A 16,450-nucleotide genomic window follows, 5' to 3' on the forward strand; every position below is an offset into this window, starting at 1 on the left:
ATAAATGCATAAACTGAGGCAAAAAGAGGTGATACAGCTAATCAGTGGCAGAGCTGGAACTAGACCCTGAGTCTTCTAAACTCACAAAGGAATATTTTCCATTCTCAAGTTCAGGAAATGGAGATATATGTTTCATTGCAATATTAACTTACGATGGTTTCCATTTTACAAATGTAACAATTTAGGCAAAGATAGATATAGCTGGAAAAGCTCACTAGTTGGATGCAGATATTCACTCCCTTTCTGTGTCAGAGAATCTTGTTTGACAGACATTGCAGGAAATGAGTATGTAAAACAGGCTTTCCACTATAGTCCCTTATTGGGGCAAATGTTATTTTGACCCTATCACACCCCAAATCATGACCATATAAAATACAGGAATTGAGAAACACAAAATGCTAAAGTCATGTATAACAACTACATTCTAAGACCTTTTTATCTATCAATCCTAAGTCACATATACATTCATAGGTTTTTAAACTTAGGATCTGTTTTCAACTTCTTACTGGTCTATTAATATTTTGGCCTTTTCTCATGGATTATTTAATTAATTCATCTATTTCTTTATGTCTTTCTCAAGTGCACATTTCGCATACACTTTGGGCACAAATGAATCAAGAGCATTTTTCCTCAGAAACGTTTTGAAAGTTGTAACTTTTGAGAGCAATTTCTTTAGAGATATTTTGGGAGCTATATTCTGCAACATTATTTCCTCTGGTCGGATGGATAAATGATTTCGCCTTGAGAGTTGCACTGATTCTGGTTTCTAGTTTCAGTAGAAAAGATAAATATTCTACTTACAGAAGCTGTGGGAGGAGACCTCAAGCAGGCCTAGAGTTTGGGCCCATTAGGGAATGGCACACCTGGGACGTACAGATTCTCACAGGAAACGCCAACAAATAGGAACAGTTATTAACAGTTACTCACACCTGGTGTGTAGGCTGGTAAATTGCCAGAGTCTCTTGAACAGTTTGGAGGGAAGGACAGTGGCAGAGTTAATAAATCCTTCCTAAGAAAGGAAAAGAGAGCTTCTCAAGCATTGAATTTTACTTCTAGTCAGGGGTATTGCTGGGAGTTGGGCCTGGAAAACTTACTCATCCAGTTGGGGAATGCTCTGTGCAGCTGTCTCTTTTTAGGAAATTGTACTCTTCACCCACAAAGTATCTTTCCAGCCGTTACAACACGGCCAGTTATGGCATCCAAGTGACAACTGACCATACTGCAATGTGATATGTGCTTTGCAACTGATAGAATGAATATGAGTGCTATGAAGCAATTTGGAAAGGAAGGGGAGGGGAAGGTATAGGAAAAGAAGCAACACTGAAGTTGAGATTTTGCCAGGTGAAGAAAAGGTACGTGTGTGACTACGTGGGAGGGAGAGAGGAAGTTAAACAAATAACACAAGACATGGAGGTGGTTAAGTGCATGGATGTATTCAGGAAATGGCAAAGAGAACCAGAACTCATGAGGGACAAGGCTGGAATCAGATTTTGAAGAACCTTATTTGCTACAAAGGAAATTTAACTTCATCCTGCAGAAAATCTGAGAGAAATTCTTATTAGTGTTATACTATTAATATTCTCTTCTTGGATGATCTGGATTTAGAAAGAAAACTGATAGCAGTACGTAGATGACTTGAATATCAATACTAATTTGAAGTCTTTGTAGAAGTCAAGGTCCCAGAAGATAAGGGCAAGAACTGGGGAAGTGGCAATAGAAATGACAATGAGGCATGGGATCAAAATGAACAGGAACTTAGCCACCTGTTGACTATGACATATTAGAAAAGAAAATGAGACAAGTGTAACTTTTGTCATCTGCTTCTTTCTTCTTGGAATTATTTCTGTGGAATAAATTCTCTGATGTGAAATTACTGAGTCAAATAAAGAGTACAGAAGTTTCTATGGCTCAGGAAAAATAATTTATATTGCCATCACCATGCGTGAAGATGTTTCACCACAACTTTGCCGTTCTTAGTTATGCTATACCTTTACTTTTGCTGCTTTGATCATTGTAACTTCTCTTATAATTCCTTTGTATGTATTTCTGTTACTGGAAAAATTAAATTTTTTTTTCAAGATTTAGCTTAGTGTTGATTTCTTCTGATATCATTATCTCTATTGCTTCTTAGGTGTGATCTTGGGTGAGTTATTTACTTGAGACTTAGTGTCCTCATCTGTACACAGAGAAAAGTAACTGTACATTATCTATTGCAGAGAACTGTTGTGAGGATAAAATGATGTAATATGTGGAAAAGGTCTCGTCCTGTGATTAGTACATATAAAAATGGCAGCATGGCAGCATGGCATGAGACCTCCTTGTCTAACTTTAGGGGGAGGAGAGAGACTCACCATCAACATCCCTTGAGGATTCTCATGAGTTGGAGGTCAAACATACTTCCACTCTCCAACCGTTTTACCAACTCTGACACTAGCTATTCTTCTCATGGCACTCTCTACCTCTCCACTGGGTTTGATAATTTGTTGCAGCGGCCACACAGAACTCACAGACCATACTCACGATTATGGGGTTTATTAGGGAAGTAACAGGTTACAATTCAGGATCAAGATCAACTTGGAAGTTAACAGGAACGGCTCAGGATACAGTTCTTTGATCAGAACAGTTTCTCCGCCACACCTGCAGGCAGGCCTCTCTCTCAGCCCCCTGTCCTCAGCCCTCAGCCTGGCCTCTGCTCTGCTCATGCAAGTGTTATAAAACTCTTCAGCTCTGCTGATAAGTGTCTGGAAGCACCCCACTCCACCAGGAAGCCTCCTGCCCGGAGGCATTCAGCTCTCTTGCTCCATGGGTTGGCAGCATAGCCTACTGGTCACATGCCGCTGCTATCTCATGCCATCTTCAGTGTTAAACTCTCTCTGTCTCCTGGGTCTAGGAGGTTCTCAGTGCAACGACCCATGGTCCAAACGATGCGCTGTGCTCCCAACTGTTCTTGATGGCAGTGAGGTCCCCCTCCAACCTCTGGGATTGACTCCCTTTAAGCTCAATGGGATGGTCCCACCCCTGCAAGGGTTCGATGCACCTTCTTTGCATTGGTAAAACTGTCCAATCCCCTTGGTGGGCCACAAGCACTTTATTTGCATAGTTCTACCCAATTATTTTGTGAGAGTTATAAGACCATGGATAGAAAGGCCATATAAAGTAATTTACTGCACTGCAGTACAGAGTAAGAGTTCAGTAAACCATTGTATTTATTATTACAGGTATGTTGATGCTACTGTAAATATTTATCTATAATATATATTTACAATATACGCTTCATTTCTTATGTGAATATTTTGTTTTGTTGTTTTTATTGTATAGCAGTTATTTATTTTACCCAATTCTTGTTTTCACTAAGTAGAAAAACATTTTATTTTAGAGCTGGAATAAGTGTATTGTTAAACTTTGTTGGATATTAAATTCATATATAAATTGAGTTTATTTCTGAATTCTCTATTTTCACCTACTTTTCTACTTTCACATTTTTGAATCTATAAAGCAATCTTTTAAAAGTTATCACATCATACGTGTTCTGAATCTGGTAGAGTATGCTTTCCTTTTTAAGTAATTTCTTTGATATTCTCCCCATTTATTTATTCATTCTGTATGAATTTTTTTGGAGCCCTAGTGGTGCAGTGGTTCGGAGTTTGGCTGCTAACCAAAACGTTGGTAGTTCAAATCCACCAGCTGCACCTTGGAAACCCTATGGGGAAGTTCCACCCTGTCCTATAGGGTCGCTATGAGTCGGAATCGACTCAATGGCAATGGGTTTATGGTATGAATTCTAGAACCACTCTATGAAGATACAGAACATAATATTCTGGCATCTTAATTGTAATGTTAAATTTCTAAGTTATCTTAAGGGATACTGTCATTTCCATTATGATATCTATTCTTTTCTGTAAGGAATATAGATGTCCACATTTATTCTTTTTTATTTCTTCAGCACAAGACTGTGGGACAGAAGACTTCAGTTTGAGTTTCTGACTTCACCCAAGCATAATCTTGGGAAAGTAACTTTATGCCTATATCTAAAAATCATACGGAGGTAGTTCTGTCTCCTGAGAATCCACTTCAGATCCATGCTACTAAAATGGGCAATATAAGAAATTGTCCTCAACTATAAATTGAGTACGGTAATAGCTGCAGGATTACCTAAATCACTAGATTGCTATAAGGGTTATAAGAGATAATGCATTCAAAAATCATTTTAAAACATTACAATATAAAAAAGAATGTATGGTGGAAGTATATAATGAAATGTAACTATATAAACATTTTTGTTTCCCAGACAGCAAGATTCTAGAAGGGAGGGACCATGTCTTCTCCTCTCAGTATTCATAATACTTTACATGGTGCTAGACCATAAGAAGAACTTAGTAAATAATTCTGTGTTAGGAGAATGGGTACATAGCAATTAAAAAAAAAAAAAAAAAAAAACTACAAGAAGGAATAGGTTTAAGCCGTGGTATGGTTTGGAGTTAATGAGTTTATTCAATCTTATTAGCAAACTTATTTCATCTCATATATAACCTTATAATTCAGTTTTGATCATTATTTTAACAGCTTTCCTTCTGCTGGACTCCCCTTACAGTAAAATTCTATATCTTTATATTAATGTGACATAAGTTATTTGTGTCCCTAGAACTTTTCTGTCATTTCCCTCTTAGTGTAGCTACTATGTTGAAAATGAGAGTGTAGCTGGGAGCTGAGTAAAGGAGGAGTGGGGAGAGGAGGGAAATGTTATATAATTATCCAACATTTGACTCCTGAGCTAAGGATCAGGAATATGCCAAGATCACAGTAATAACCATTGTCACGCCAGATACTAACCAGAAGTTTTCCACATACTGTTCTTAACCTCAAATTAAAGGTGAACCAGAAAGACTTCTGTCTGCCAAAACCATAGTTCAGGTTTTCAGTTTCCCTGAATCCTTTCTGGTCGTCCTGATGCCTAAATAAGAACTCCTTCCTTCTCCCTCCATGTCTGCAGTATGGAACGAAGAACCCTCATGCAAGGCTTTGGCTGTTCACAGAAAATAATATTTTGTTTAGAATTATCATTTGTGGGAAATTCTTAAGTATACAAATACATTCCATTGATATGATATCTTGAGCATTTGCTTTTTTTTTTTTTTTTTTTAAACCATCTCAAGGGCTCACAATGTGACGCTGTCATGAGAACCGTCCAAAAGTGAAATATTTGCATTAAGAACACTCTAGACACTTTGGTTCATTTGTAACATGGTGTTTGATGGATGCTTTATGTAGCAGAACGATCTTTCAATTTTCTGGATAAAAATTATTAAAATAATGGCAAGAATAAACTTTTTTTTTTTAAATGAACTTTTAAGGTACAGCATCATTAATGTCTTCTTTGGATCTAAACTGCATGAATGATTCACTCCATATACAAACTCTAAAGGGAAGTCCGTAAGTTTTATAATAAAATCTGCATAGGAGTTTACAAAGCACTTTGTTCCACATTATGTAATTGTGCTGAAATCATCATTATAACCCTTTGAAGTGGGCAGGAGAGGTGGCTTTATTATTGTTGTTTTCTTCTCTTTTGTTCTCCTTTTTATCCCACAGATGGATTAACTGAGGTTAACCTAAAAAGCTACAGGACCCAGCCCCAAACCCAGTCTTCTGGCTTCAATTCCTCTAAATCAGGATTTCTCAACCTTGGCATGACTGACATTTTAGACTGGGTAATTCTTTGTTGGGGAGGGGCTGTCTTGTGCACCGCAGGATGTTTAGCAGTATTCCTGGCCTCTATTCACTAGATACCAGTAGCAACCCCTGGCCCCCGCAGTTGTGACAACCAAAAATGTTTCTGGACATTGCCGAATGTCCCCCGGGGGACAAAATCATCCCTGGCTGACAACCCCTATAAGCTTTCCAAAATGCCAAGTCACTTGTAAGTAATAATTAACTCCATTCCTGGAGAGACCAACTAGATTTCTCATTTGTTCTGTCTTACGGGACACAGTTGCTAGATGCGTCTTCAGACACCAGCTGGTTTGTCTCCAGCAAGAGGACTGCAGGCAATCCTCTAATACGTTAAGAGTTCTTACTTCCCTGGACAGTCTCACCCAGATTAAGGCAGAAATACTGGATAGACGTGGTTTTCTCTCTGATAGGCCACCGACCATATGCATATTAATGAGCTGTGGTGGTCAGCTGGTGCTGTTCACCAAATATTTCCATTCTCCCCACCTCTGGGCACAAAGCAGGGTTGTATATCCTGGCCCTGTTATTGTTGGGTGGTGCTTTGCAACAAGCTCTGGCCAAGGAGTTAAGTGGAGCCTGTGTCACTTCCAGGCCAGAGCCCTTACTTGCAGATGGGAGACCCTTCTGAGCTTCCTCTTCCTTCCGGTGTAGTAACTGACAATGTCTGAGATGTTGACTGCTCCATCAGCTTGGGTCCCTGACAGACTATGATGAGTAGAACACTTCTGCCCACTCGCAATAAACACATAGAGTGAGCAAGAAATAAACCTTATGTGTTTTAAGCCACTGAAATTTTAAGGTTGTTTGTTACTTTACCATAACCCACCTTATCCTGACGGATATAAGAACTGAAAGACGGGATAAAATTGAAAAATAGATTTACATTAAATCTAGGTCACTTATATTAAAATAGAAAATATAAGACCACCTAGAATTTACACTTGCTTAAGTCTTAAGGTTCTGTCCTGCAAATTTCTCTATTTTTCATTCACCAGCTTTTTAGTATTTGGAAATTGTGTTTCAATGCACAGTTCCTCACACTGTTGTTCTTAGTTGCTGTCGAGTCGATTCTAGCTCACGGTGACCCCATGTGTGCAGAGTAGAACTGCTCCATAGGGTTTTCAAGGCTGTGACCTTTCAGAAGTAGATCACCAGGCCTGTCTTCTAAGGCACCTCTAGGTAGGTTCGAACCTCCAGCCTTTTGGCTAGTAGTTGAGTGCTTTACCATTTGCACCACCTAACAAATCCTAGAGTTCTGATAAGGTATGTAAATTGTTCTATCCTATTTTGCCAAACTCATTCTTTCAAGTAATATTTATTGAGCACTAAATATGTGCTGAATGCTATTTGAGCTATCTTTCCACTTCATATTGCATTTTACATATTTCTCCTGAGGAAGACAGATGGAAGAGAGAAGAGGGAGATCACTTTAATATCTATGGGGAAAATCTTTAGGAAATGAGAAAAAAAAATTCTACTTTTTTTTTTTTTAACCTTCCATTTGCAACAGACTACCAGAGAACCTGGAAATGATTTCATATGAATGGCCAAGAATCTCCCACTATAATCAATTTCTGCTTCCTTACCTGTAAATCTGGGATGATTTTGTGGATTTCCACACAGAGCATGGGTTGAGCAGGTCAGTCCTGGAAGTGGACTGACAAAGTTTGAATTGTGGCTTCATAATTGATTAGCTGAGTGATTTCAGGCAAGTGACTTAACCTCTGTGCCTTACTTTTCTGAGCTATAAAATGGGATTACAATAGTGCCTAATTCATAGCGTAATAAAGATTAAATAAAGCATGCATAAAGAGCTTAAAACAGTACCTGGCACATTCTAAGTGCTTAAGAAGTATCAGTTCTAATGTTTTTAAGTGATGAACAAAGCACCGAAGTGGGACTACAAGTTCCAAAGTATCACAGAACATGTCTGCTTTATTCATTGCTTTGTCCTTAATGCCTGGCATAGTGCTTGGAACAAAGTATATATTTAACAACATTTATTGGACAAATACATAAGTGAGCAGGGATGAGGAGACTGACTCTCAGAGTCTCCTCCTGGCCTCGCCACCACCTACTGCCCAGCTCTCCCGGTGCACTCAGCTGTGAGACCTTGGGAAGGTCACTAACTGTTCTAGATGTGTCACCTATAAACTATAATGGGAAATCAGAAGTCCACCACATTTTTTAAAAAAGTATTGAATAATCTCTGACATAATTTTTACATGAAAATAACAATAGAGAGTCTACAAAGCTTCTGTATTACAGCTTTAAAATTTTCAGAAGAGATTTAGTGGAGACTGCTCAGCGATCTGCTAGTTTCTCCTAAGAGCTCTGCAGAGAGGGAAAGAGAATGACGTTGGAGAAAGGGTAGTGGTCCTGTTGTCATATACTATACCTTTCCTGGGATTTCGATACATCTAGGCTCTTATGAAACCTGTTGCTGTCGAGTCGATTTCGACTCACAGCAACCCTATAGGCTGCTCAACAGCAATGGGTTTGGTTTTTTGGTTTAGGCTCTTATGTAAAAGCTTAACTTACAAGCTATGTAATCAAAGTGACTTAAATGTTTGGAGTCTCAGTTTTCCTACCTATAAAATGGGATAATAATTACCAACCGCACTGGGATTATCACGAGCATTACATTGAAAGCATCTCGTAAAGGACCAGGGTCTCAATAAATGGTAGTTACTAATAGCATAATAATAACAATTATTGCAATTATTTACATGAAAACCACTTTCCCACAAATGTTAACAGTACTGAGAGTAAGTCTTCTGTCTGGTAGTACACAGTGAATAATTTGGTTTTATGATTTGAGTTTTAGATATGTTATTACAAGCACCAAGAAGAGACAACAAGCAAAGAAAGTTATGCCTACTAGATAACTTTTTGAGGAGCACCAAGATAAGAGATTAGGAGTACTAGATGAGGACCTGGGGATAAATTAATGTTTAAACTTAGAGAAACAGTTGGCACAGAAAGCAAGAAGAACATGGAAAGCAGCACAGCACTGTGGTTAAAAGTACTACCTAGCTGTGTGACCTTGAGTAAGTTACTTAATTTCTCTGTGCCTCAGTTTGTCCACCTGGAAGAAATGGAAACAATAACTCTACACAGGTGTGTTATGAAGAGTTACAGTTAATATTTATAAAGGGCTTAGGGCAATGCCTAGAACAGAGTAGGTACTATATAAGTGTTAAATAAACCAGAGGGGTGGTAACAATGGCTAGAGTTACATATAATGCCCTGTTAGGAAGTCTTTGGAGCAAAACTAGCCAAGTGGCCTTCTAAGGGTACAACCTGAAAAGCTCCCAAGCTCATTCATCCATTCAACAAATTGGGCCCCTCCTATGTACAAGCTGGGACACCTTGGTGGAGTACTGGTTAAGAGCTATGGCTGCTAACCAAAAGGTCAGCAGTTCCAATCCATCAGGCACTCCTTGGAAACTCTATGGGGCAGTTCTACTCAGTCCTATAGGGTCACTATGAGTTGGAATTGACTTGATGGCAGTAGGTTTGGTTTTTTTATGTACAAGGTAAAGTGTTATAGCTGTAAAGAGAGTTAATTCACATTTGAAATGATAAGGATGGACCAGAGGCTGAGGCAGAAAGGAGTCTTAACTGGGGGAGGGAGCAATGGAAGCATGTACATAGGCAATCTGAAACCCCTTCCTGTGGGCTTCCACAGCATTCTATAATTATTTCACAGCATACTATGTATCTGTTAATGGTATATAAGTGTCTCCCAGAGACCTAGCTCCCTGAGGACAGACTGAATCCTGTACACCACAGAATCCCCTTCCCGTAGCGCTCAGTAAGTATGTGTTGAATTAGAGCCAAAGTGGGCAAAGAGACTGGACCTGTAATTACTGAGCATGAGGTACTTGAGACCTAATTTTCTACACTCTATTTTCAACCCTCCATACTGCTCTAAACAGTTCAGTGTGGGAAGAGAGAGCTATGATCCCAAGCATGTGGCCCTTTGAGTGAAAACCTAGTCTTTTTCTGAAATAAACCAAACTAAATCATTGCTGTCAAGTCGGTTCCGACTCAGCATAGTGGCCTAAAATTACACAATGGCAAAATGGGCTAAGAAGCCTTCTGCTTAGGGATTTCCTCGAACCACTTTTCTCCGTGCATCCACAAATACCTTAAAGCTGGCACAAACAAAACTGAACTCACTGGCTTTACAAGAGCTGAATTCTTTCTCCACAGTCATCCGTCTACCAAATTCTTTCTGCGTTTTCCTTGAGAATCTCTCTCATATAGCCCTTCCACTAACCTCTCTACCATCACCTCACAAAAATCATACTTGGATCACCACTGTAGAGCCTCACTGTGATTCTGACTAAATATCATTGCAAGAAGCTTCCTATAATACAAGTTTCATCATGTATCTTCCCTGTTCAAGATTTAGGATCCCTATTTCTTACCATTACCTAATCTATTTTGGTTATCAAGATCCTGGATACTTTGGCCCTATCCTACCTACCCAAATATATTACCTACTTACTAAGGTCTGCATGTAAAATCCCCTATTCCATTTAGATTAGGGACTTCACAGCAGTAGTCAATGCAATTATTTCCTCATTTATACAATATTTAAAATGTTTACTTCTATAGCCATTTGCCCATGTGGTTTCTCTTTTTGGATTATCCTATTCTTTTCTGATTATTCAGATAGCTTTGGCTACTCAAGTACTAGCTCTTCCATTAGTACTCTATTCTAAGCCTCATGTATAAGTCATTGTTGTTGGATGCTGTTGAGTGGGTTCTGATTCATGGCGACCCTATGTGTTACAGAGTAGAACTGCTCCATAGGGTTTTCTTGGCTGTGATCTTAATGGAAGCAGATTGCCAGGGCTTTTCTTCTGTGGTACTGCTGGGTAGGTTCAAACTGCCAACCTAAAGGTTTGCAGTTAACTGCAAATATCAACATATCATTATATTATCTTGTGTTTTACTTTGTTTCCAGTGCTTATATACAACTGTTCCCTTCTCAACAGAAGTATAAATTCCTTGAAGGCAGAGAGTTTACTCTATTTTACTCATTTATCCAGCAAATATTCACTGAGCTCCAGCATTGTGCCAGGCTTTGGGGTTCAGCAATGAACATGACAGATCTTATAGCACCTACATTTTAGTGTTATGTGTTTGGGGAGAGAGGGGGTAAAAAAAATTCACACACAAAATTACATAATTAGAAACTGTGGTAAGCACCATGAAGAAAAAGCATAGTGAAGCTTCATATTGAAAGAAAATGTCCCTCAGCTGAGATCTAAAGTATAAAGCAGAAATAAACAGGCAAATGACCAAAGATTTGAAAAAAAAAGAAAACGCCTGGTACCCTAGAGGAAGAGAAAAAGGTTGGCATTGGTAAACTGCAGAGGACAGAAGATGAGCCTATTGAAGTAGAGACTGGGTATAGTTGCTCCGTACTAGAATCAATAAGTACTTGTTAAGTGAGGGTAAACTTTAGGTGGTCCATAGGAGTCATAATGAATGAAGACAGAGGGCATTTCTGTTGTCTAAATATTTAGAATTTTCAACAAATGCTGAACACACAGAGCTTAAAAAGCTGTTGATGTTGTTAGGTGCCGAAGAGTCAGTTCCAACTTACAGCGATCCTATGTACAACAGAACAAAACACTGCCCGGTCCTGTGCCATCCTCATAATCGTTGCTATGTTTAAGCACATTGTTGCAGCCACTAGGTCAATCCATCTTGTTGAGGGGCTTCCTCTTTTTCACTGACCCTCTACTTTACCAAGCATGATGTCCTTTTCCAGGGACTGGTCCCTCCTGATAATATGTCTGAAGTATGTGAGATGAAGGCTCACCATTTCTGCTTCTAAGTAGAATTCTGGCTGTACTTCTCCCAAAACAGATATTCTATATTCTTTGCCAATGCCATAATTCAAAAGCATCAATTATTCTTCGGTCTTCCTTATTTACTGTTCAGCTTTCCCATGCATATGAAGTGATTGAAAATACCATGACTTGGGTCAGGTGCACCTTAGTCCTCAAGGTGACATCTTTGCCAAACACAATACATTGTCTGATTTCTTGACTGCTGCTTTCATGGGCACTGATTGGGATCCAAGTAAAATGAAATCCTTGACAACTTCAATTTTTCTCTGTTTATCATGATGTTGTTTATTGGTCCAGTTGTGGGGGTTTTGTTTTCTTTATGTTGATGTGTAATCCATACTGAAGGCTGTAGTCTTTGATCTTCATCAGTAAATGCTTCAAGTCTTCTTCACTTTCAGCAAGCAAGGTTGCATATCACAGGTTGTTAATGAGTCTTCCTCCAATCCTGATGCTGCATTCTTCTTTATGTAGTCCAGCTTCTCGGATCATTTGCTCAGTCTACAGATTGAATAAGTATGGTGAAAGGATACAAGCCTGATGCACACCTTTCCTGATTTTAAACCAGGCAGTATTCCCTTGTTCTCTTTGAACAACTGTCTCCTGAGCTATGCACAGGTTCCACATGAGCACAATTAAGTGTTCTGGAATTCCCATTCTTCGCAATGTTCTCCATAATTTTTTATGATTCATACAGTTGAATGCCTTTGCATAGTCAATAAAACACAGGTAAACATCTTTCTGGTAGTCTCTGCTTTCAGCCAAGAGCCATCTGACATCAGCAATGATATCCCTCATTCCACATCCTCTTCTGAATCTGGCTTGAATTTCTGGCAGTTCCCTGCCGATGTACTACTGCAATCACTTTTGAATGATCTTCAGCAAAATTTTATTTGCAGGTAAAATATTAATATTAATGATACTGTTTGATAAATTTCCACATTCTGTTGGATCACCTTTCTTCGGAATGGGCACAAATATAGATCTCTTCCAGTTGGTTGGCTAGGTAGCTGTCTTCCAAATTTCTTGGCAAAGACAAGTGAGTGCTTCCAGTGCTTATGAAAAGCATCAGAATGCTCATTTTACTGATGCAAACATAACCAGTAAGGATGCAGTGAAGGAAATGGCCCTGAAAGGCTCATTTAAAAACAAAGATGGGAGGCTCTGCTGCTACTAGCATCAAATTTTTGTCTGTTTTCTAAAGGTCAATACAAAAGGCATGGACCAACGACAACTATGGTATAGACTGTGGTCCACTCCATATTACAAGTTAGATGCCAAAATGTTTTACATGGGCCACCTAACAGATGGTAATGTATTTCAGTCATTACCAATGTGAGCAGTATTCAAGCCAGTGACCCCACAGGTGAGAGGTTGTATATCCAAGTACAAATCCCACTTTCCTAAAGTGTTAAGATGCCTAAAGCAATATATTTTATTTACATCAAGATACACTGTATAAACTATATTTGATAAAAGCAATGACTTCACGTTCTCAAATCAAAGAATGCTTACTTAAGTACTTTTTTAATTGAATCAGGCTTTAATACCATCGTATAATCTTTTGGTTAACAGTGTTCATCTTGATTATTCTAACAAAGGGAAACACGGAAATTAATACTTAAGTTGTAGAGCTTATGTCATCTATAAGAATATACATTAAAAAGTTCAAAAGAGATACCTGGGACATCTGTGAAGGTTTCTCCAAGGACAGAGACGTGGAATTTGAGTCCTAGCTCCTTTAGACGCATTAATACCTTAAAAAAACTCTCTGGATCTTTATCATGCTCCCTAGAAATAAACACACAAAATATAACTTCTGTTACCTCAGGGCATGTATTAGAAAAAGTTTTTGATTCTCACAGTATCAAATTAAGGGACCCTGATGGCGTAGTGCTTAAGTGCTATGGCTGCCAACCAAATGGTTGGCAGTTCGAATCCACCAGCTGCTCCCTGGAAACCCTATGGGGCAGTTCTATTCTGTCCTATAGGGTTGCTATGAGCTGGAATCGACTCGACGGCAACAGATTTGATTTTTTTTTTGGTTTTAGTGCTGGCTGGAGGAGCTTCTGGCAGCCCAGCAGAGCTTTCTCCCTATAACCCGCACCAGCATTGAGTGGCTTCATGTCTACGCACTTCTCTCTCGTGATCAAAACCCAGGCCTACTGAAGTTTTAAGGCTCTGCAGCCATTTATTAAAGGAGAACTCTAACTTGTTTTCACATTTTAAGGTCAGATTACAGAACGTGCAGTGCATTTTCCTTTCTCCTTTAGGTTAAGTTTCCACTTAATGCAGGTTTTTAAAAAAGAAAAAGGACCAATCTTCAAAGGTTCACTCTCTACTGATCATGATAATGTACTAAAGATGCTCTTCATTTCCATGGGTCTGAATACCTCCCTCTCACATTTATTGAGCCCCTTTGTGGCCACAAGGAACTTACAATTTAGGGAGTGAGATTACACACCCTCTTACTAATCTCTCATTTAAAATAGATGAATGGAGAACTATAAATACATTAAAAGGGGGCAGACCTGAGTCTATGTCTGCTGACTATTAACTTAGGAGTGGAGGTTATTCAACACATGAAATAATAATAATAAAGATAATTCTTTCATTCAGTAAAGCTTTGAAAAGAATGGATTATTTTTTGTTTAGCTTGTCAGTCTTCTTTGTAATCACAGAATGAGAGGCTAAAGAACACTAAAATTAAAAAAAATTATCTAATTTAATAAACCACATTAAAATGGAATGAGTTATTTTTTACATTGTAAGGTGTGAATATTTCAGTATTTCTTGCATTTCATTACACTGTTTTAAATTATCTTATTTCAAGCAGATGTGGACCAGATGTCTTCAAAATATTTGTTTTTTTATTTATAATTCAGAATTTTAACTTTTTTATATTACAGAAAAATAGTTATATTGAACTGAATTTCTCATTTACCAACTAATTATGTAAAATAAATCTGTAAATTGATCAAACTGCTATATGAAATATGAAAATTACATCATTCAGGAAATCTCATGAAAAATGGCATCTGCAACCCTAAATGTGTTAATTCACAATTCCGTCAATATTTTCAGTAACAAGAATTAAAACAAATGCATCTTCTAATTAACATTTTAAAATTGCATTTATAATCTTATGAAATTGTAAGATCTTACAGAATTAGAGTTCTATAATTTATTTTAAGCTATCTCTCAGTTTGATTTATTTCAAATAACAAAGAAGGCAAAATCTTCATTGCTTTTTAATATGTATTACATACATGTACCACTGGCAAGTTTTTGGATAGTTCTCATATATACTACTGCTGTGGGCAAGAACAAAGACTCAAAACATTTTCAAAGTAAAGAATACACCATATGCTATCTTCAATCCTATCAATGAAATAACCACCACCTAATCTGTAAACTGTTCTTTTAGACTGATTTTTTAAAAAATTTATTGTGCTATAGGTGAAAGTTTAAGAACAAATTAATTTCTCATTCAAGAGTGTGTGCACATTGTTCCCTGTCATTGGTTTCAATCCCCGCAGTGAGTCAGCATTCTTCCTATTACCCTCCTGAGTTCCCCATTTCCATTGTCCAGCTCCTTCTGCTTCTCATCTTTTCTTTCGGGCAGACATTGCCCTTTTGGTCTCAGAGATGACTGTTCTAAGCAGCACTTTTGTCATGGGTGTTATTGTTTATTTTATACGCATGTTTATTATTTCGCTGAAAGGTGATCTCTGGGAATGGCTTCAGTCTCAAATTAGAAGGGTGTCTAAGGGCTATAGTCTTGGGGGTTCCTCCAGTTTCTCTCAGACCAGTAAATCTCATCTTTTTTATGAATTTAAATTTTGTTCTACATTTTTTTCCCACTCTAACTGGGACCTTCTATTGTGATCCTGGTCAGAGTGGTCAGTAGTGGTAGCCAGGCATCATCTAGTTCTTCTGGTCTCAGGCTAGTGGAGGTGGTGGTTCCTGTGGTCCGTTAGTCCTTTGGACTAATTGTTTCCTTGAGTCTTTGGTTTTCTTCACTCTCCTTTGCTCCGAATGGAAAGAGACCAATAGTTGTATCTTAAATGGCCGCTTGTAAGCTTTTAAGATCCCAGACGTTCGTCACCAAAGTAGGATGTAGAATGTCGTCTTTATAGTCTCATTCTCTTGGAAATACTTAGATGAAAAGAATGGCAACAATATAACATATCTTGAAGAGGAGTAACACTATAGGGGAATCTAATCTCTTAAAAAAACCATAAACCATAAACCTGTTGCTGTCAAGTTGATTCCAACTCATACGGACTCTGTTCTCTAAATTTTTCATTTTGAGTTCTAAAAATTTTGACTGTGGATCCCCAAGAAAATATCTATTCAAAATATTTCCTCCCCAATTTTTTTTGTATTAAAGTAAAAGTAGGTGTGGCTTGGAGTTGGGAGGAGGTTTGACAGGATAGGGGATGTAGTTCTTAAAAGATTCTAGTGCAAGTATTTTGAAAACAGTAGGCTTTATGAACATATATTTTCAGAGTTTCTATACAAGATAAATGCACTACAATCCTACTGTATTCTTTAGACATTTCTTATTGGTGGACAAAAGCTTTCATATTCAATGGTCACTTTGCATAAGAACACAAAGGAGATTTTGTGTGAATCCTCTCTCCTTTTGTTTAAACCATAATATATTGACAAAAATAAGGTGATATTTTACTTCCCCAAAATTATCCCTGAGAAAAAGAGGCATTTTATACTAAAGTTCTTATAAAGTCTCCCATAATACCAGGCACCTTCTCAGTTAAACTTTATTTTGGACAAAGTACTGTTGGGAAAGATGCATTAGCCTGAAACAATGTCAACTCGTGTAAGTT

General features: G+C 38.0%; 1 protein-coding gene across 9 annotated transcripts in view; it reads right to left on the minus strand.

Moving 5' to 3' along the window:
* GTDC1 (glycosyltransferase like domain containing 1) overlaps window positions 1-16,450 on the minus strand; it is a 428,626-nt gene that overhangs the window by 15,835 nt on the left and 396,341 nt on the right. For all 9 annotated transcript variants that reach the window (XM_023730219.1, XM_023730213.1, XM_023730214.1 and 6 more), the window contains one exon: window positions 13,282-13,391. In XM_023730219.1, coding sequence (XP_023585987.1) covers window positions 13,282-13,391 — 110 coding nt within the window. The remainder of the gene's footprint in view (window positions 1-13,281; window positions 13,392-16,450) is intronic.

The sequence above is a fragment of the Trichechus manatus genome, unplaced genomic scaffold, assembly GCF_000243295.1.
Source record: "Trichechus manatus latirostris isolate Lorelei unplaced genomic scaffold, TriManLat1.0 scaffold00033, whole genome shotgun sequence".
NCBI lineage: Eukaryota > Metazoa > Chordata > Mammalia > Sirenia > Trichechidae > Trichechus > Trichechus manatus.